This window comes from Apodemus sylvaticus, chromosome 21 (genome assembly GCF_947179515.1).
Source record: "Apodemus sylvaticus chromosome 21, mApoSyl1.1, whole genome shotgun sequence".
Classification (NCBI taxonomy): Eukaryota; Metazoa; Chordata; class Mammalia; order Rodentia; family Muridae; genus Apodemus; species Apodemus sylvaticus.
This window is the reverse complement of record NC_067492.1, coordinates 47,114,434-47,134,219: the sequence shown is the minus strand read 5'-3', so window position 1 is coordinate 47,134,219 and position 19,786 is coordinate 47,114,434. Positions and strand designations below refer to the sequence as shown.

Here is a 19,786-nt window from a genome sequence, read left to right as displayed (position 1 = left end):
CAGCTTTTTTATCAGGATGATATTTTATTTTATGTGTCAACATTGAAAGGTTTACAGGTTAAAAAAAATTACAAAACTAGTCTTTTAACTGTGAGACCGTCTGCCCTGGATGTGGGGCAGCCAGGCCTCTGTACCGTGAGCCTCAGCGGCAGGCAGATCTCAGTGGCCACCGTGGCATCGTCAGTCTTAGCTTAAGGAAACTGAGTCCAGGTCTCAGGGACCTTCACTTTGTCCTAGGACTGCCTGCCTCATGTGCCGCAGTGGGCTGCAGGTCTGGGCTGTCTGCCCTGTTTCTCTGGTAGGCAGTAGCTGTGGTGAGGCAGAGGCCACCAGAAGCAGGGCCAGTGGCCCCTTGGCTGTGCGCACTCAGTGCTGGGTTCACGTCCCTTCTTCATCTGAAGCGGGGCCAAAGGTGGGAGGAAGGCGGAACAGAAGGCAAAGTGACGACAGCCTTGAGTACATGCTGCCGTCCCTCTCGGAACTGCCTTCACATCCCTGATTCTGAGGGCCTGAGAGCCTGCAGAGGAAGGAGGCCCTTGAGGCTGAGCTCACCCAGGCACGCCCTCCCAGCCCTAGTGCAGGCTAGCCCCTTACCCGACTTTGGCTGGTGCCGGTGCCTGTGGTGGAAGAGTTGAACTCCGTGTACTTGCTTCCGGTCACCAGGCAGGCCCATTTCCAGTACTCTTCCCTCACCTGTGAGCCCACAGCACCCACCAGGTTATGGGGGAAGAAAGGAGCCGGCCTTGGGACTAGGGCCTGGCCCTGCCTCCTCCCACCCCAGGCTCTTCCTGTAGCCAGCTCTGGTCAACCCTACCTTTTTGTTGAGCAGGCAGAGCGTCACATAGAGGAAAACTCCCTGCAGGCAGTTGAGCAGGGTAAAGATGTAGGATAGCCATGTGCTATGGGGGTTGAAGAGGAACAGGCCGAAGCCCCAGGTACAGCCCAGCACCAGGAACTGGGCGATGGCCGTGATGGTCAGCACCCTGTGGGGTGGGGTGGACAGTTGCAGCCAACAGCCAGGTCTCCAGCCCGCAGACTCCGCCTGCTCAGCCCTGGCCCTCAACCTGGCTCTCCCCAAAACCTCCCTCCCTGCCCTCTGACCTCGCCTTCTTTAATTTCTTCATGTTTGGGTTGATTTCAGAAAACTTCTCTGTGAGCTTCCAGACAGTGATCACGAAAATGGCAGCATTACACTGGGTGGGGATCACGGGTCTCAGGTTAGAGGGCTGCATGTAGTTAGCAGTCTCTAACAGTCTTCCTCAGGCCTCCCAGAATACCCGCAGAGTACTTACCAAAATGATGAAAGCCACGGGTCCCGAGAAACTCCAGAGAAAGCCCTGCTTCCTGAAGTCCAACCAGCAGCTGGGGGAGAAGGTGCCTCATCAGTGGCCCAGCCCAGCCCAGCCCAGCCCAGCCCAGCCCAACCTGGACCTTGCCTTAGCACACTCACTATGTCGCATGCCCATAGCCATCCATTTTGACAGCCACCATTGAGATGGCCACGATGAGGAGGGGCACCCCGTAGCCAATCAGGCAGCGGTGCCATGTACTCAGGCCTTGGCCCTGGAACACACGCACCACCAGGAAGTAGAGCTCTACGCCCTCCAGGGCCATCCAGCAGAAGGCTGCCAAGAAGCAGAAATGTAGCATCACGGCCACCAGGCGGCAGCGCAGGCCCACCTGTGGGTAGGGAGCGTCAGGAAGAGTCAGTGCGGGGCTGGACCTCCTCACACCCAGGCAGCTGGGCTTCTCAGGTTCTGGTTCCACACCGAGCCCCAGGCCTATACCAGGCTACCTTACTCCACGCTCTGGTGGGGTCAAGACAGAAACGTACCTTCCCCCCTTCGTTCTCAACGCCGACCAGGAATATGATGGAGCCCAGGAAAAGGGAGATGCACAGGTGCAGGTGCACCATGGTTCGAGAACTCTGGATGGGCTTCACCAGCAGGAAGGTCAGGATACACAGCAGCAGGCAGACCAGGGACAGCAGCAGCCCCACCTTGGTGATCAGTTCCAGCCGTGGGTCCTAGGGGCAGACAGCCAGGATGAGTGGTCCCCCACACCCCTCCGGGTGCTCCAGACCCCAGCTGGCCTCCTTCCTATGATCCTGCATCCTGTTTTGGACCACAGGGCCAACTGGCTAATTCAAGCTGACCATGTGGCCCAGGCTATGGCCATGTCCAGGAAGCTACACTACCTGGGACAGTCTACCCAGGGCCTTTTTTTTTTTTAATCACATTGGGGGGGAGGAGCAGGGAGGCGCTTTAGGGGAGGGGAAGTATCTGTTGTCACTGTGCTTTCTAAAGATGGAACTCAGGTTATTAGGTTGGCTGCCTGCGGCGGGCTCCTTTATTCACTGACCCATCTCATCTGCCCAGACTGGTGTTTTTAGCAGTACTTGACAGTTGTGCAGGGACTCAGACAGGCCTACGTCCATCATCTACTGGGTCATAACGAGGATTCCAGGGGGCCTGGAGAGATGGCTCAGCGGTTAAGAGCACTGACTGCTCTTCCTAAGGTCCTGAGTTCAAATCCCAGAAACCACATGGTGGCTCACAACCATCTGTACTGAGATCTGATGCCCTCCTCTGGAGTGTCTGAAGACGGCTACAGAGTACTTAACATGTAATTAATAAATCTTCCCCTCCCCTCCCCAAAAAAAGAGGAAAAGGGGAATTCCAGGGGAGGAACTAAAGCAGGGCATGGGGCCATCCAAGGGGGTCTGCTTGAAGACCACCCTTGAGTGGAGACCTGGCCCTGCCGGGGCACACCTGGCCTCAGGACTTGTTGCTCACCTGCACGTCGTACTGAGCCATTAGGATGGCAAAACTGCTCAGGTGATTGCAGTGGCAGAAGCCTGTGTCATTCATCCAGCAGCCGTCAGTGGCCCAGTACCCACTCCCGTTCTCACGGGCTTTCCAGAAGGCACACATCAGTTCTTCACGCTCCTTAACTGACTCCGCCTACGGGGCAGACAGGTGGTGAGGGTGTCTGAAGCACACTTGCTGCACACTTCCGGTCCGTCTGCGGCGAGCAGAGACCTAGCTCTCGACTCAGAGCATGGAGAGCCAGCAGGGGGACAAGGATGCCAGTCCCTGCCTCGAGTTGAAACAAATCGCAAGCAGTAACAGGTAATAAATGCCAAAGAAATTAAAAAAGCCAGCGGGAATGGCTGCCTACGGATTGTAATTTTAAAACAAAAACAAGGTTTATTGGATGTCCTCAGAGTATAATGTCTCATACAGCCCAGGATGCCCTCAGACTCACGCTGTGGCTGAGAATGACTTGGGCTTTTTCCCCTTCTACCTCCCGAGTGTTAGGACTACAGTTTAGACTTTATGTGAATCCAGGCCTTCATGTGTGTTAGACAAGCATTCCACCAATATCACCAGCCTAGATTAATTTTTAACTTTGAAACTTAACATGTATAGCTAGATGTGGCATACACCTTTAATCCAAGAGCACTTACAGCAGACATAGGTGGATCTCTGAGTTCAGGCCAGCCAGAAATGCATAGTGAGACATTGTCTCATATACAGGGGCAGATGGGGGTCTGAGGGCTGGAGAAATGTCTCGGTGGTTGAGAGCACTAGCTGGTCCAGAGGACCCAGGTTCAATTCCCAGCACCCCCATGGTGGCTCCCCCTACCCAAGCTGTCTGATTCCAGTTCCAGAGAATCATATGTCTTCCGGCCTCCACAGAACTAGGCATACATGAACTAGTTCACAGACATACATGCAAGCAAGCACTGGAACACATAACTTTTAAGTATCACATTGATGGGGCTGCACCTGAACTAGGGTAAGCATGTGGAAGGCAAAGGGCGGTTCACAAGAACTGGTCTCTCCTACCATGTGGGTCCCAACTCAGGCTTGGTGAGAAGCGCCTCTGCCCCCTGAGCCATCTTGTCAGATCCAGAATACTTTTTTAAAAAAGATTTGTTTGTTGTATGTATGTGAGTACACTGTAGCTGTCTGCAGACACATCAGAAGAGGGCATGGGATCCCACTACAGATGGTTGCGAGCAACCGTGTGGGTGCTGGGAATTGAACTCAGGACCTCTGGAAGAGCCTATGGTGCTCTTAACCACTGAGCCATCTCTCCAACCCTTTTAAAACACTTTATGATACTGAAGACCAAACCCTGTAACCTTACTATGACAGATAAACATTCTACCATTGAGTCAACGACTGGCCTTGGCTGACACTTAGCTGTTCAATTCATTCATTCATTCATTCATTCATTTATTCAATTCAGCAGTACTAGGGGCTGAACTCAGGGACTTTCTGAATGCCAAGCAACTGTAGCACTGAGTTTGAATCCGAGGCCTTGCCAAGTTGCTCAGGTGGGCCTTAACCTCACTCTAGTTCAGGCAGGCTTTGGACCTTGAATCTCCTGCCTCCCGGCAGCTCAGAGTCAAATGGCTGTGCCCCAGGACCCAGCTCAAATTCTATTTCTTTTTTAAATCTATTTAGTTTTGTGTTTTGCTGTTTTTTGGGACAGGGTCTCTATAGAGCTTTATCTTGAAATTCTCTGTAGACCATGCTGGCCTCAAACTTAGAGACCCTCCCAAGTACTAGAATTAAAGGCATGTGGGCATGTGTCACCATACCAGGCAGTAATTTTAATTTTTTTAATGTATTTTTGGTGTTTTTATTACATTTTTTGCACTCGCGCACGTGTGTGTGTGTGTGTGTGTGTGTGTGTGTGTGTGTTTTAGAGGAAGGCGTTGGTTCTCTCGTCCCACATGGGTCAAAGGGCACTGCCCTGACTTTTGACTGTGGTTAGGGGGTGAGCCACAAAGCATCCGCTCCCATCCCCTCCCTCCCATTCCAGGACTCACAGAAGTAAAGTTGAGCTTGAACGTGACATTCGAGGCGAGCTTCTCAGTGTCCGTGTTGGTCAGAAAGATGGAATTGATGTCTGAGAGCAACCTAAGTGAGACTCTCCTGACAGGGCTTCCATAGACGTCCTCCAAGGTGGCCCTCGTCTGCTCCAGGTCCAAGGAGGCGTTGGCCAGCAGCGATTTAATGTTTGGACTGGACAGGATGCCGGCCATTGAGTAGCCTGGAGGTTGACAAGCAGGCTGGACTCCTGTCCTCTCTGCACTCCTCCCAATGGGCTGGGGTCCACCTGTCCTGCACTCCGACCTCACCCTAGTCCCCTGGTGGGCGCTCTCCCTCACCCTGGTCCCCTGGTGGGCGCTCTCCCTCACCCTGGTCCCCTGGTGGGCGCTCTCCCTCACCCTGGTCCCCTGGTGGGCGCTCTCCCTCACCCTGGTCCCCTGGTGGGCGCTCTCCCTCACCCTGGTCCCCTGGTGGGCGCTCTCCCTGGATCCCTACCATTTTCTGAGCCTTTGGCTCCAGCTGTCACAGCCCAGTCCAGCTTCATCCAAGCTTGGCTGTGTTGCACTGTGGTGACATCTTTGTTGTCTCTCTCCTTGACCATCAGGGACAGTTCTGAAGAGACAGGGACATGATTGGGGGAACTAAGGATGATTCCTGGGGGCGGGACAGGAAGAAGGCTTACCAGTGTTTGAAGGGGACGTGTAGGTGAAGGGGCCTTTGGGTAAGAACTGGGCCAAGGTCCGAAGGCTTTGTTCCAGGTTAGAGAGCAACTGGGTGGCTACTTGTTGGGTTTGAGTCTCTAGATCCAGGGGGCCTCCCAGCAGCTTGTCCACAGCATCAATGAGTTTCTGGGGTGATGAGTAACAGAGTTGTTAAGATTTTTGAACCACAGGAACTAAATGAAGGACCCTGACCACTCTTCCCACCAGCTGACACTGGAGAGCCACGTGGGTTCCCTGGGGAACCAGCTGGCGGGATGCATTAAGACGTACACAGTAGCCAGACAACAAGGAGATGAAGTTTATGAGCCTGTGCACGTGCACGTCACAACAGCACACATACAGCAGGCCCAGTTGACTGCCAAGGCTCTACTGAGCCACGCCCCCAGCCCCTCACTCTTCCACTGAGCCGTGGCCCCAGCCCTATAATCTTGAAATTACTTGTGACCTTGGGCTTCTGATCTTCCTGCCTATACCTGCTGGAGTTGCATGACACACACCACCTTGTTTATTCACTGCTTGGGGCCAACCCTAGGGTGTTCTGCACATTGGGCAAGCCTCCTACCAAGTATGCCATCCCAGTCCTGTTGTTTGTTTGTTTGTTTGCTTGTTTGTTTGTTTTCAGGGTCTCGATGTGTAGCTCAGGAACTTGAGATCTTTCTCTAGTCTCCAAGCAGCATGGGTCACCTCGCTCTGCTTAACTCCAACCTTAACTGCCCCGGTCACTGCCATTAACCCTTGGGTAATAGCCACACACATGGCTGACCCGTGTACCCCAAACCAGAAGTACTGCTTGGAACGGCTGGAATGCTGTCAGTCTGCCCTGAAGCCTGTGGCATGTTCCCTGCTGTACCGGGGACCCCAGAGTCCCCCTCACCTGGATGGTGTAGCTGGCCATGGCTGGATTGAAGTCTCTGAGAAGATTCTGGACTTCGACAGAGAATCTCAAGAGAGTCTGGGAAGGGAAATGGTGGGTCATGGGTGAGCAGCCGCACAGCTGACGGGGATGTGTGAAAGAATCCAACCTCCTGGTCTCCACCGGCTACTCACCTGGCTGTGGGCTGAGGGCAGCAGTGTCCAGGTAGGGAAAGCTGGTTCTGTGGGGACAGGACTATAGTTCAGTAATCTCAGAGTGCACTTGCGGGGCATGGGGTCTGGGTGGCTGAGTCAGGTACCTTGGCATATGGTGTTCTTTGGCCCATCAAGGGACCTAGAAATTGGCTTCCAACCTGGGCGACAGCGGCACTTGTAGGAGCCCAGGGTGTTATTGCAGATGGTGGAACTGTGACACTGATGTTGTCCAGAACTGCACTCATCCACATCTGGGGACACAAGGAAGGGGTTAGCCTTTGCTGGTTTGCACTGATCTCTTTGGTACTGGTACAGTCTCTGGCCCGAGGTACTGATCCCTGGTGGTCTCACTTGACGGTCATGGTAACATGACGGGTAGGGAACGTGCAGAGGCCTAGGGCCTATAGATGTGAGAAAATGTGAACTATGGACTTTTAGTGACTGAAGGCATCTGGATCCCCGGGGCTTCCCCTTGGTTTCCTGGCTTCTTTCCTGGGTCCCATAGCTTTTCAGATTAGCCTCAGGAGATTAATCCCTGGCCCAACAGAGCCTCCTTCCATTCCTTTGATAAAACACAAGAGCTGAAGAGATGGCTGAACCCGTGGATTCAATTCCCAGCACCCACATCAAGTGGCTCACAACCGCCTGTAACCTGTGGATTCAGTTACAGAGGGTCGGACAGCCTCCTCTGGCTTCCTTGGGCATGTGTACCCATGTGGGTACAGACACACACCCAAGGCACATACATGTGAAGTGGCCCTGGAGCTCACAGAGATCTATCTGCCTGCCTCCACTGCCCTGTAAGTGGTGGGATTAAAGGTGTGTGCCAGCATACTCGGCTAAAATAAACAATTCTTGAACATGAGATTAGCTATTGTGATTGTGAGTCCTTAGAAAGGTTGCATTCGGACCTTCACACACTGTGTCGACTGGGCCATTGGGAGATCCAGGAACAGGTTTCCAGCCTTGGCGACAGATGCAAGAATAGCCATTCAGCTTGTTGATGCAGTGGGTGGATTGGTGACAGCGGTTTTGCCCAGAGGCGCATTCATTCTCATCTGGGAACAAAACCAAAAGGTCATCCCTGCCCCCACTCACTCCTCCATACACTGTAATGCATGCCCAGCTTCTCACTGCCACAAATTTAGTTACCACCTGGTGATCTTCAACTTTACCTGCAGAGCACCGCCTGGTGGTTTCTGCAGGACAGGCCCAGCAAAGATCAGCGGACCCAATTAATAAGAGCTAAAACCAGAGCGGAGACTGAGTCACAGGACTGGACTTCTTCACCGAGGCCTCTGTTATTTTTTAATCTTTCTCAGAATAAGATGTGATACTGCTCTCAGAGACAAGGAAGAGCTGAGGTCTGGGGGCTCCATGGAGTTCCTGGGGCCTCCCTACCCTGTAGTACCATGTTGCTGGGAGCTGAGTCCTCAGGGGAGTCTTCATAATTCTTGGAGCTCCTGGACCCTTCAGATCTCCCTCTTCAGGCTAACAGACCTTGTCTCCTCCCGGCTCCTGTCCAGATTTACGGCTTCTTCTGGGTGGCCTTCCACCTGTGTGTACCTCCAGGGCACACACCTGTGTGTGAGGAGCAGCCCTGGCCTGGTGCAGACGCCATGTTCCTACAGACTCTAGGGTTCAGACCCTCATCCGCTCATGAGAAGAAGCGGAGGGGATTATGTGCTTAAAGTTGAGGCCGCAGGCATAAGGTTGGCCACGTTTCATGACACAGAAGCATCTGGAACATTTCAATCTCCTCCTTGTGGGAAGACCACCTTCTAATTCATATAAAGGCACCAAATAGGGTCCGTGGTAGCTCTGACTCTATTGTTTGGATATAGGGGGGAAGCAGTCAAGGGTCCCCTAGCTGCCAGCAATTGGGGCGTGGCAGCTATCAATATCTCTGCCTGGAGATTTGGGGTGAAGACTACATATGACCCCTAGAGCCAGTGCAAGGAGGGGGGACTCTATTCCCCATATCAGCCTCTGTCCCCCCTCCTACAGGGCACTGCTCCATTGCAGAGTTCCACATAGGAACCTTCAGGACTTTGCTACCCTCAGTCACACTAGGTCCCCAGACCTCTGCTCTGTCAGTGGAGAAGGACTGAGTGTTGCTCCCAAGCCACACTCCCTCTGGGAAGAAATTCAACAGGAGAGGCAGGGCAAGAGGGTTAACACTACACAAGCCATGATGCCTCACAGTGGGAGCCAGCTGTGGGCTGACGGGCAGCCAGGCATCACTTGACTGAAGTTACAGAGGGTACGAAGCCAGCCCTACAAGATCACAGTGCCCAAAGAGGGAGATGTGCTGCTGGGGGCAGGAGTGATAGACATTTCTGTCCTCTCTTTCTCTGTCCTGGCCACAGACCCAGGGATGTGCTGACTGTAGCCCAGCTTTCTTATCCTGAATTGTCTGGCCTGGCAGTTGTGGGTGGTTGACATCATCAGGCAAGGGTAGGTTATGAAGCAATGATCCTCCATGACACCTTCTCTTGCATTGCGCTAGCCTTCAACTCTCTTGGGTATGTACTGGGGGTGGGGTTGATGCCACCCTGCCCAATCTGGCCACACCATTCTATGCTGTATTCAAGGAGCCAGAATTGCTGGTGAGAGTCAGAACAGTGATCAGGCAGAGCAATGGACAAGGCTGACCAAAAAGGAAGTCAGGGCATCAAGTGTTGTCTTCCAGCAGAAGTAGTGGAGGGGGTGTGGCCTACCCTTGGGCGTCCTCTCTTCTGAGTCTCCCAGTTGCGTCTGGTGCACTGTAGTTGGCTGCTCGGGGAGATTTCCAGGCGCAGTAGTAACTGTGTGGCTCCAGGAGGGCACACGTGTCATCCCAGTGTCCACCGATGCTGGGAAGAGGACAGACACTGCAGTGTGGACTGTGCTTGAGGTAGAGGCAGAGCATTCTGAATGACTCTTGGGTTTATGCAAATGATATGCAGATGGAAAGAGGGATGGTGGCTTATGTAAATGAGATGGGATGACAGAAGGATGGTGCCTTATGCAAATGAGATGCAGATGGACACAAGGAGTTCTGAACTTCCAGAGCAAAGTAGAGAAGAGGAGGCTATGGCCCAGGATGGAATCCTGCCATCTTTTGAGTGCGATGCAGGTGAGCGAGCGTGTCTTCCAAGCGATGCGGTGCAGGATGGAGTCGGGAGTGCCCAGTGATGGTGATGGCGATGGTGATGGTGATGGCTCACACCTTAGGCATTGGATGAGTTCTGCTCTAAGCTGGGTGCTTTCTGTCACCTTCCTTGGGGTCCCTGGAGACTCCTGTGTCATCTCACGTAGGGATACCATTTGTTTGCAAATCAATCTCTTTCTCTCTGTCTCTCTTTTTGGGACAGGGTCTCAGTATGTAGCTCCGCTGTCCTGGAACTCACTGTGTAGACCAGGCTGGCCTCAAACTTACAGAGATCTGCCGGCCTCTACTGTGTTGGGTTCAAGGACTGTGCCTCGCACCTGGCTTTGAAAATGTCTCTTGGATTCAAAGAGAACAAAATTTCTTAGATCTTGCCATTAAGTTAATAATCTGCCTTGAGATCACTTAAGACTATGTACTTAACTCTGCTGTGTGCTCTCCTACTGTGTGCTCTCCTACTGTGTGCTCAGTGTTAAAGGTTGACCTGCCTTTAAGAGAACATTACCAACCTTACTGTTCCTTAGAGTTCCCATTCAATCAGCTTTTACAACCTATGCTAAATGCATAGCTTCAATCTTAAGATAGGTGCTCTTCCATACTCCTGACCCAGAATAATGTACACGTGCCTTTGTGTGTGCGAGTATGTGTTGAGGTAATCATTTCCTGAAAGCAACCAATAGGTTAAGAACAATGCTATACAATAAATCTGCCCCACAGATGCTAGAAATAGCATGTGGATTTAGGGTGATGTCTGCCTGCCACCGTTTGCTGTTCTGAGTAAGTTATTTTCCCCTTGTAAAATTCTGTTAAAGACTTCTGTAGAGAAGCCCTCCTTCCTTTGCCATGGTGTGTTTCTGTGCTGTTTAATAAATACAGAACAAATCTCTTTGTTAGAGACAGACAGAAGACCCTGGGAGAGAAGTGTGGAGAATTCTTTCTGTTTGTTTGATTGATTAATTTTGCTTTTCAAGACTGGGTTTCTTTGAGTAGCGCTGGCTGTCCTGAAACTCACAATATAGAGCAAGCTGGCCTCAAACTCACAGAGATCCTCATGCCTCTCCCTCCTTAATGCCGCGATTACAGGCATGTGCCGCCTCCACCGGGCTGTTTCTGGGTTTTTTGGGTTTTTTTTGTTTTTCGTTTTTTGGGTTTTGGTTTTTTCGAGACAGGGTTTCTCTGTGAAGCCCTGGCTGTCCTGGAACTCACTCTGTAGACCAGGCCTGCCTCTGCCTCCCAGTGTGCTGGGATTACAGGCATGTGCCACCACTGCCCACGTGTTTCTGGGTTTTTGAGACAGGGTCTTTCTACAAAGCTCTGGTTTGTCTGGAACTCTCAGCATGTGCATCACTTGGTTCATATTCTAGCCTCAAACTAGAATCTGTGCTGGATCACAGGCATGGGCCACGCTACCCAATTAGACAGGGCTTTCTGAGTCACATGTGGCTATCAGGCTGAGGTCTTGGAAGGGTGTCCCGAATCTCCCCTCCGCCCTGCAGGTGTATGAGACACGTGACTCAGAGCAAACCACAGGAGAGAACCAACATCAAGGTCCTATGGCTGGGGCAGTCCAAATGCTGGTGACCTTGAAGCTGACTTTGGTGAGGTGACACGGGGTGTGTGTGTGTGTGTGTGTGTGTGTGTCTTACCTTGACATGTGTTCTCACTCTGGTTAGTAAAGGATTCTGCCCCAGAAAGGAGCTTGTATCCAGGGTTACAGACGCAGGCATAGCTCCCCTCTGAGTTCTTACACGTGGCAAAGGATCCACAGGAAACTTCAGGTAGCAAACACTCGTTGATGTCTACAACAAAACAGGGGTCACCTCCAGACCTGAAAGTTCTCCCGAGGAGGAGACTCCCATCCCCACCTGACCAGTTTGGGAACTGTTGATAAGTTAGTATCTTCTGGGAAAAGTTACGGGCTCTGCTCATAAGGCGGAGCTATAGGTCTAACAAGCTATTCCTGATTGGTCTGCTCTGTGCCTCTCGGTCCTCTGGATAGAACCTGGGATTTGAACAATACCAATACCAATATGAAATGGAATGCCAGTCTTCTCCTTCCTAAAGCAGAGTTCAGGCACAGACCCCTGGAGCTCCTCTCAAGAAGCCCCCTTTCACGTCTCACCTCCCCACCTGCTTTCTTTCTCTGTCTTTGATGAAGGCTAAAGCCCTCGGCCCCTGACCACACCTTGTCAACTCTTCATGTGACCGTCCCCAAGTCTACCTTCACAGTTCTCTGCAGGGTTAGTGATAATTTTCTTCTCAGAGTTGAAGCCTGGCTTGCAGATACAGCTTCTGATACTGGTACATTCTGAGTTGGGAGGGCACCACCTGGCACAGTCTGTGGGAGACAGATACTCTGGTGAAAAGGTAAAGGGGGCCCAGGAGAGGAGAAGTACCACCGAGAACAGAATCTTAGGAAGGCGTGAGGAGGGCCCTAAAGCTCCCAAGCAGCTGCTCATGCCCTTCCCGGGCTGTGGCTGGCAGCGGGATGCCCTCCCCGGGCTGTGGCTGGCAGCGGGATGCCCTCCCCGGGCTGTGGCTGGCAGCGGGATGCCCTCCCCAACTCTGGCTGTGCAGCCCTTGTGTCCAATGCACTTACTCGCTGCCTTCTGGGTTCCAGCTCCTGAGAGACTCAGTAAAATGCACACCACTGCAAAAAGTAATAGATGGTCAGTTGGAAGCCAGAGCGTGGCAGGAGGCCCAAGCCATGCGCTTGTGGGCACCAGGTGATGACCCTGCCCGGGCTGAAGTTCTGTATCTCCTTCAAAAAGACAGACCCAGGGGGTGGGCCTATGGATACTTGCTGATCATTCAGTCACTCAGGATGCTGAGGCAGGAGGATTAGGAACTCAAAGCTGACCCTGGGCTACATACTGAGACCCTGTCTCAAAAGCAAAAACAAAACAAAACAAACAAATAAACAAACGACCAGCCAGGGCTGGAGAGAGAGTTTCAGCGGTTAAGAGCACCAGCTGTTCTTCCAGAGGTCCTGAGTTCAATTCCCAGCACCAGCATGGCAGCTCAGAACCGTCTGTAATGGGATCCGATGCCCTCTCCTGGTGAGCAGCCACACATGCAGACCAAACACCCATCCGTATACATAAATCTTTAAAAAACCTAAACAATAACAGTTGAGAATGGGGCTTATACCTGAAACCCCAATATGTGGGAGGGGTACAGGAAGATCAGAAGTTTGAAAAAATCCTTGGCTACACATCGAGGTTAAGTCCAACCTAGGCTACATGAATCCTATCAATGAATGAATGAATGAATGAATAAATAAATAAATAAATAAATAAATAAATAAATACATAATACAAACAAAAAGCCAGATGCGCGATGAGGTTAGCCTAAGTTACACAGTGAGGTTCTGCCTCAAAAAATGAAACAGAGGGAAAAAATATACAACTCAGCTGTTGTCTCCTGTGGCTCTGACCCCACAGCCAGAGGTCTAGTAAGTAGCCATGGTGGCCTGTGGGCCAGCCCAGGACCTGAAGACCAGAAGGGTCCAGACCCGGGAAGCTCGGCTTGGCCCCAGGCCTATGGGCGGACAGAGGAACCTGCTGGTCCCAGTTGAATGTTGGATGTAGATTCCTCACTCTCTCCCTCAGTTTCCCTCTCTGTGGGGATGGAGAAGAAGAGGGCCCGGCTTTGTGGCTACAAACCCTACATGGCTAAGCCATTAACTATGGGGGGTTGGTCTGGTGCTGCCTGTACTCAATGCCAAATTCTGTACCCCAAGATCTGGTGGCTCCAAGTCCACCAGCATTTGTTATGCAAACCTTGCTCCCCAGTTACTAGGGAGATGAGGTTTGAGTTTCAAGCCTGGGGATTGGAGGTGGGGGGGTTTAGGGGGGCACAGAGGAGAGAGGAGAGAGAGAGAAGGATCCCAGAGGAGGAGCAGACGGGAGAGTGTGATGGACCCGCAGCACATGCACCAGAGTGAAACGCCCCCCGGGACACCATGCTGCGGCTGCAGAAAGGACCCAGAGAATTTCAAACAAGTATGTGCAGAGCACAGTTGGGGTAGAAGCCCGACTACAGTTAGAGATTTAGATTTGGGGTAACCCCCCAGTAATTGCACAGAGCCTAATAAATACAAATCATAGTTTGGCTCAGTGGTTAAGAGCACTGACTGCTCTTCCAGAGGTCCTGAGTTCAATTCCCAGCAACCACATGGTGGCTCACAACCATCTGTAATGAGATCTGATGCCCTCTCCTGGTGTGTCTGAAGACAGTGACAGTGTACTCACATACATGAAATAAGTAAGTAAATCTTAAAAAAAAAAAAAAAAACACAGTTTGAGTCTCATTCATTTGAAGCTAGATCGGGATAAGTTTAATAAATATTATTTCGTATTTGGTGCCCAACATGGGGTGCCAATTTGTTATAGTTATTATTATGGGGTTTGTGATACCCCCTTTTGATTTTATCTATTAGGGGTTTCTATCCCCACTTAGACCAGCCAGTTCCCAAATCAAAGACACAAAACCCTATAGCACTAGAACTGGGCAGATGTCAACCCTCTGCGCCATTTTGTCTATTTTCCTGTCAACAATCCTGAGCTGTTCTGCCTGGGCCGCTCCTACTCCATCAGGCAGGCCCTCCTGGCCACGCCCTCACAATCCGCACTCTCCCATGGCAATTTCCTTCCTCCCCCATTCCCCTTGTGGTCCCTGTCTGAGACCCCCCCCCCCCCAGCCTGAGAACCTCTGCCCTGTCCCTTCTGCCCCAGGCTGGAGGCATCTTTATTAACCAATCAGGGATAACTTGGGAAGGGGAGTCAAGGTTCACACAACAAACCTGGTTACACAGGGATCTCCTCATGGGGCACCCAGATCTTGGGGTACCCAGATTTTGAGGCCGGTGTAGAGCATCTGAATATACAGTGGCCCCAGACCAAGCCCACAGTTAACATTGACTCTGGCTGTCCTGGAACTCCCAGAGATCCAGACGCCTCCGTCTCCGCAGTGCTGGGATTAAAGTCGTGTGCTACTACGCCCCAGTGTGATCTGTCTTTTACACTTCCTCTCTGTTTTCTATCGTTTTGTCTCAAAATGCTGGGACAGACCCGGCACCTTCATGTTAGGCAGGTGCCCTTTTCACTTTACTTTACTATTTTGAAATTCAGGCTGGGCTTTCGATCGATATGGCCACCAATGTCATTTTTTAAAGAATGAAAGCTTGGGTCACATCTCCCAGGTCCCATCTGAGCTCTGACACCCTAACACCACAGGAGTACCCACCGTCAACCACATGACCCTCCTCCTCCCCCAGTCCGTGGTCACATGTCAGAGAGGGCTCCACCCACTCAGGAAGTGGCTGCGGTAGAGGGTGGGAACACACCGCATACCTAGCTGTGGTTGGCAGGTATCCCACCCAAGGCTGCTCTGGGTAACAGCAGCCACTAGGAACAGGCATCCAAGAAAGCAGAGGTGGAAAGAGAGGAAATGGGGGGGGGGGGAGACGAGAAGTGGGACGTGAAGGCAAGCGGGGTAACCCGGGGGCTTGAGGCTGAGGCAGGAGGCTGCTGGGGCAGGAGGCTCCTCAGTTAAAAGCTCCACAAAACTCAAGGGCAGGCCTCGGTAGTTTAGCAGGAACCTGACTGAAACAAGGCTCTGGGTTCCATCCCCAGGACCAGACAGACATGAACGGGGTCGGGGAACCCACATGATGGAAGGAGAAGACTGACCTCTACATGGGTGACACACACACACACACACAAACTAAAACAAAGCAAACAAAAACAAAAACAAACTGTCATCTGGAGGGCCCGGGGTTCGATTTCCAGTCCCCTCACAGTGGCTCATAACAGCCTGTAACTCCAGTGCCAGGGACTTCCGTGCCCTCTTCTGGTCTCCAGGGGTACAGGCATGCATGTGGTGCATACACATATGTGCAAGCAAAGCACTGGTAAACACAAAATGCATCGAGAGAGAGAGAGAGAGAGAGAGAGAGAGAGAGAGAGAGACAGACAGAGAGAGAGAATGGGAAGCCAGGATGCGGTGGCCATGCAAAGCCAAGACTTGGGGTGCTGACACAGAAGGATTGCAAGTCCCCAGCCTGGGCTACAGAGTGGAGATGCTTGTCTCAGAATAAAAACCAAGAAAAACCTGGCGTGTGGTATGTGTGAAGGTGCTGGCCTGGCAGTGGTGAATCCCTGGTTGTCCTCTCAGCACAGAAGAAGAAAAGAGTGGGTGTGGGGGAAGGGAACAGACGAAAGTTGGGCAGGAAAGTTGGGCAGGAAGGTGTCGGGGAGCGAGCAGGAGGCCTGTGGGGTGGTTAGGGGACAGAGTCGATCCCAATGTGGGGAATACTGCAGCAAGACAATAATCCCAAGCACAGGAATCCTGTAGGGAGCCCTCGGGAGACGGACTGGGGGGGGGGGGTGAGTCACTTCCTTGATGATTCACCCACCACTGTGCTGGCTGCATGCCAGGTTCCCAGGGGATTCCTGGGGTCAGCCGCTGTGAGCAGGGTTGTTGGGGCAGGGACAGTGAGCTCAGAGGGTCCCCTGAAAGCTCGGGCCTTTGTCTGACTGGGTTTCCTTCGAGGCTCTGTGTGAAACTTTCTCCCTCGAAGCTGAGGTGTTCTGAGGCGGGGCAGCCTGGTCACACAGTTGTCCCCTAAAGTCAGATTTTTTTCCTTCCTCCTCGAGCCACTGAGCTGGAATTCTCCCACACCCATCAGAACCCAGTTCCTCTTTGGGGGACAGACCAAAAATGACCTTCCCTTCATGCTGGGCCCTGGGGCAGTCACAGTTCCTGAAGTCCAGTACCAGCATGTGTGTCCGAGTGTGAAGAGCCTTCCACCGTGAATCTCGGCCCACCAAGCAGGCTCGATGAGCTATCGGGCAAGCCCCAGGGAGAGACACTATGATCACAAGTGTGTGTCACCACATCCAGCTTCCTTCACACAAATCATTTACTGACAGAGCCCTCCTTCTAGCCCTCAAGTCACTTTTGGAAAAATAATATTGGTTTATTTTTAGGTGTATGGGCATTGTCTGCATGTAAGTTACCTGGGGGCATAGATAAAGAAGGCGGCACTGGGTGCCCTGAACTGGAGCTAAAGATGGTGTAGTTCCTGGGAACTGATCTCTGACCTCAGAAAGAACAGCCAGTGCTCCTAACCATTGAGCCATCCCTCCGGCCCCTTAGGAACTTTCTTTAAGACTCAGAACAATGGGCCGTGAGTGGTGATGCACACTTTCAGAGTCAACACTGGTGAAGCACTGTGGAAGAACTCTGCTGGAGGCCAGCTTGGTCTACCTAGGAAGCCAAGGCTATATAGGAGGAACCTAACTTTTGTTTTTTGGGTTTTTTGTTTTTTTTTTTTGTTTTTTTTTTTGCATTTGTTTTTTTCTAGACAGGGTTTCTCTGTGTAGCCCTGGCTGTCCTGGAACTCACTCTGTAGACCAGGCTGGCCTCGAACTCAAAAATCCGCCTGCCTCTGCCTCCCAGAGTGCTGGGATTACAGGTGTGCACCACCACCACCGCCCGGCAGGAAGACCCTATCTTAACAACAAGATAGAAGTAGGGGGATTCATACACATTCGAAACCAGTCACCGCTACAGAGCTACCATGCCAAAGCCTGTCTCAAAACTAAAACCAAAACAGACTCAAAATGAAGTCAGAGGCTGTTGCACAAATCTGTAATCTCAGCACTCAGAGGTGGAGGCAGGGGGACCAGAAGTTCAAGGCCATCCTGGCCACCTTGAAAGCTTGTTTACAAAAACAAAATGAAAACCCAATAAGCAACCAAACAAACAGACTCAGATCCACATCAGCCCTCAGGAAGATCAGGAGGCAGGGGCTGTGTCCAGTCTACACAAAAAGAAACTGAGGCTTGGATCTTGGCAAAACCTTAGTGGTTAAAGCAGGCCAGAGAAAGGACAGTAGACTAGAGTAACAGTTGCCCATGCCAGCGTAGGTTCCTTGTCCCCTGGGCTGGGTTGGGCTCTACCCCACCATCCTAAAGCTATTGGCCAGACCGCCTACATCTGGAGACTTGGAAATTAATCAAACGGGAGCAGAACTGTTCCCTTCTGCTCCCAGACACATCTGGTTCAAATTCCCAAGCTCAGACTGGAGCCAAGGGACTCCTGCTTAGGGAGTCCAGGAGTGGGGGTGGGGTGGCCTTTGTGTCCCAGAGACATCCCAGCATCTTATCCAGAAAAAATAATCACAAAGATAAAACTGTCCACTTGTGTGTGCGTGTGTGTGTGTGTGTGTGTGTGTGTGTGTGTGTTGCACACTCACATGCAAGCTCAGAAGCAAGCTCAGTGTTTTGAGACACTAACTCATCGTGTAGTTTTGGCTTAGTCTGGAACTTACTATGTAGACCAGGAACTTCCAACTCCAGGAAGCCTCCTGCCTCAGCCTCTCTGGTGCTGGGAATCAAAACCTGAGACACCGGCTAGCCAGACTGGTTGGTTGGTTTTTAAGACAAGGTGTCATGTGGCCTCGAACCCAGTATACAGCAGAGAATGACCTTGACCTTTTTGACCCTCCTGCCTCTACTACCAGGGAACTCGGATAGCAGACACAGCCACCACACCCACATGATCAGTTCATTCAAACTGTAAACCAGAAAGTTTGTATACAAACTCTTGGTCCTTGAAACACTGTGGTAAAATGCAGCTGGTCTTATTCCATTTTACAGAGGAGGAAAGTGCAGCCCAAGGTCACTATGACCCAGCCAGGCAGAGCTGGATCACAGTGTGACAGCCAGTGTGTCACAGTGTGACAGCTAGGCAGGCCCCTACAGCTGTTTGCCACCAACTGTGACATGCTGGGACTCCTGGCTCCAGAACCCACAGCCACCGAGCCACCTGCCACCTGCCAGTAGCACACAGGCCAGTCATTGTGGTTAGGGTAACCCCGGTTTGTGCCCCAAGGTCCATATCTTGGGGTAACCCCAGCTTGTGCCCCAAGTTCCATTTTTTTTTTCACTGTTTGTTGTTAAGTTACTTAGGTAACTTAGCAGTCAAAAACTGATGGTGAGGCACCCAGGGTGGGGCGGGAAAGGAGACCAGAAAAGTCATGATGAAAGCCAAGTTCAAACCACAGCCTGGTAAGGTCCCTCCTGCCAGCAGCTCAGTCCCAGGCAAGTCCCTAGGAGATTCTCTGCAATGATCCTGGCACTGAGACAGCAGGGGACACACTGGGGGAGGGGGAGTTCCCACCCTCAAAGAAATGAGCAACGTCACATGGGTTTTTCTTCACATTAAGAGCGTCTGTATGGATAACGGTTTACAAAATGTCCTTTAACCTACATTTCTTTTTAGCTTTGTATTTTATTACTGCACGTGTCCTGCCTGCATGTATGTTTACGTACTACATGTATGTTTGCCACTGCATGTCTGTGCCTGTGGAAGAAGAGAGTGCGGATCCCCTAGAACTGGAGTTATTTGTGAGCCACCAAACAGGCGCTGGGACCCAACCAGGTCCTCTCTTAATGCCCTTAACCTCGACACCACCCCAGCCCTCAGCCTGAATTTCTTTTTCTTTTGTTCTTTTGAGACAGCGTCTTGCTGGGTGGCCCAGGCTCACCTAAAATTGGTGACCCTCCTGCCTCAGTTTCCCTAATGCCCTGCGACACTATGCCCGCTTTGCCACCCCCCCCCTTAACTGCCCCCGTGCCCCAGTGTCTCCCTCTTAGCCTCTAAATTGGCAACACTCAAGCCCATTAGGACCTGGCACCCCACTGAGAGCCTTCTGGGGCGCACAGGTGCGCGGGCTTTGCCTGTCCCTGTCCCTTCTGGCCACGTCCCGCGAGCTCCCTCCCGGGCCCCACGCAACCCCGAGGTCTCACCGAGCAGGAGGTGGCAGCTGGCGCCCGTCATGGTGGCGCGGAACGGAACGGACGGCTTCTGGGCTGACAGTGGGCTGTGGCGGCCGGCTGGGCTGGGCCTTTATGCAGCGGGCGTGGGCAGGGGCAGGGCCCTCCCCGGAACTGCCCTCCCCTCTGGAAAGTAACAGGAAAGTGCCGGGG

At 52.1% G+C, this 19,786-nt stretch overlaps 1 protein-coding gene across 3 annotated transcripts; it reads right to left on the bottom strand.

Annotated features, from left to right (window-relative positions):
- Positions 1–4: 4 nt before the first annotated feature.
- Adgre5 (adhesion G protein-coupled receptor E5) lies at positions 5–19,736 on the bottom strand. 3 transcript variants are annotated; one of them, XM_052167179.1, is made up of 20 exons: positions 19,607–19,736; positions 12,388–12,438; positions 12,010–12,126; positions 11,435–11,587; positions 9,358–9,492; positions 7,549–7,695; positions 6,742–6,888; positions 6,617–6,663; positions 6,444–6,521; positions 5,530–5,695; positions 5,343–5,459; positions 4,844–5,067; positions 2,796–2,963; positions 1,835–2,026; positions 1,451–1,680; positions 1,293–1,362; positions 1,102–1,193; positions 815–983; positions 595–693; positions 5–517 (listed from the first exon to the last, which is right to left on the bottom strand). In XM_052167179.1, exons 1-20 carry the CDS (start codon positions 19,635–19,637, stop codon positions 488–490), a joined length of 2,463 nt encoding a protein of 820 aa, XP_052023139.1. In that variant the 5' UTR covers positions 19,638–19,736; the 3' UTR covers positions 5–487. The 3 variants fall into 3 exon arrangements, with proteins under 3 accessions (XP_052023139.1, XP_052023140.1, XP_052023141.1); XM_052167180.1 differs by lacking the exon at positions 9,358–9,492 and having other exon boundaries at positions 19,607–19,723; XM_052167181.1 differs by lacking the exons at positions 7,549–7,695; positions 9,358–9,492 and having other exon boundaries at positions 19,607–19,723.
- Positions 19,737–19,786: the final 50 nt, after the last annotated feature.

Excerpts from the sequence above, each read along its gene's own strand:
- Adgre5 (XM_052167179.1), bottom strand. The coding sequence starts at position 19,637 with ATGACGGGCGCCAGCTGCCACCTCCTGCTCG. Across the intron at positions 11,588-12,009 it reads CCCTGCAGAGAACTGTGAAG|ACATCAACGAGTGTTTGCTA; the intron begins GTAGACTTGGGG and ends GTTTTGTTGTAG. Across the intron at positions 1,681-1,834 it reads TTGAGAACGAAGGGGGGAAG|GTGGGCCTGCGCTGCCGCCT; the intron begins GTACGTTTCTGT and ends CCCTACCCACAG.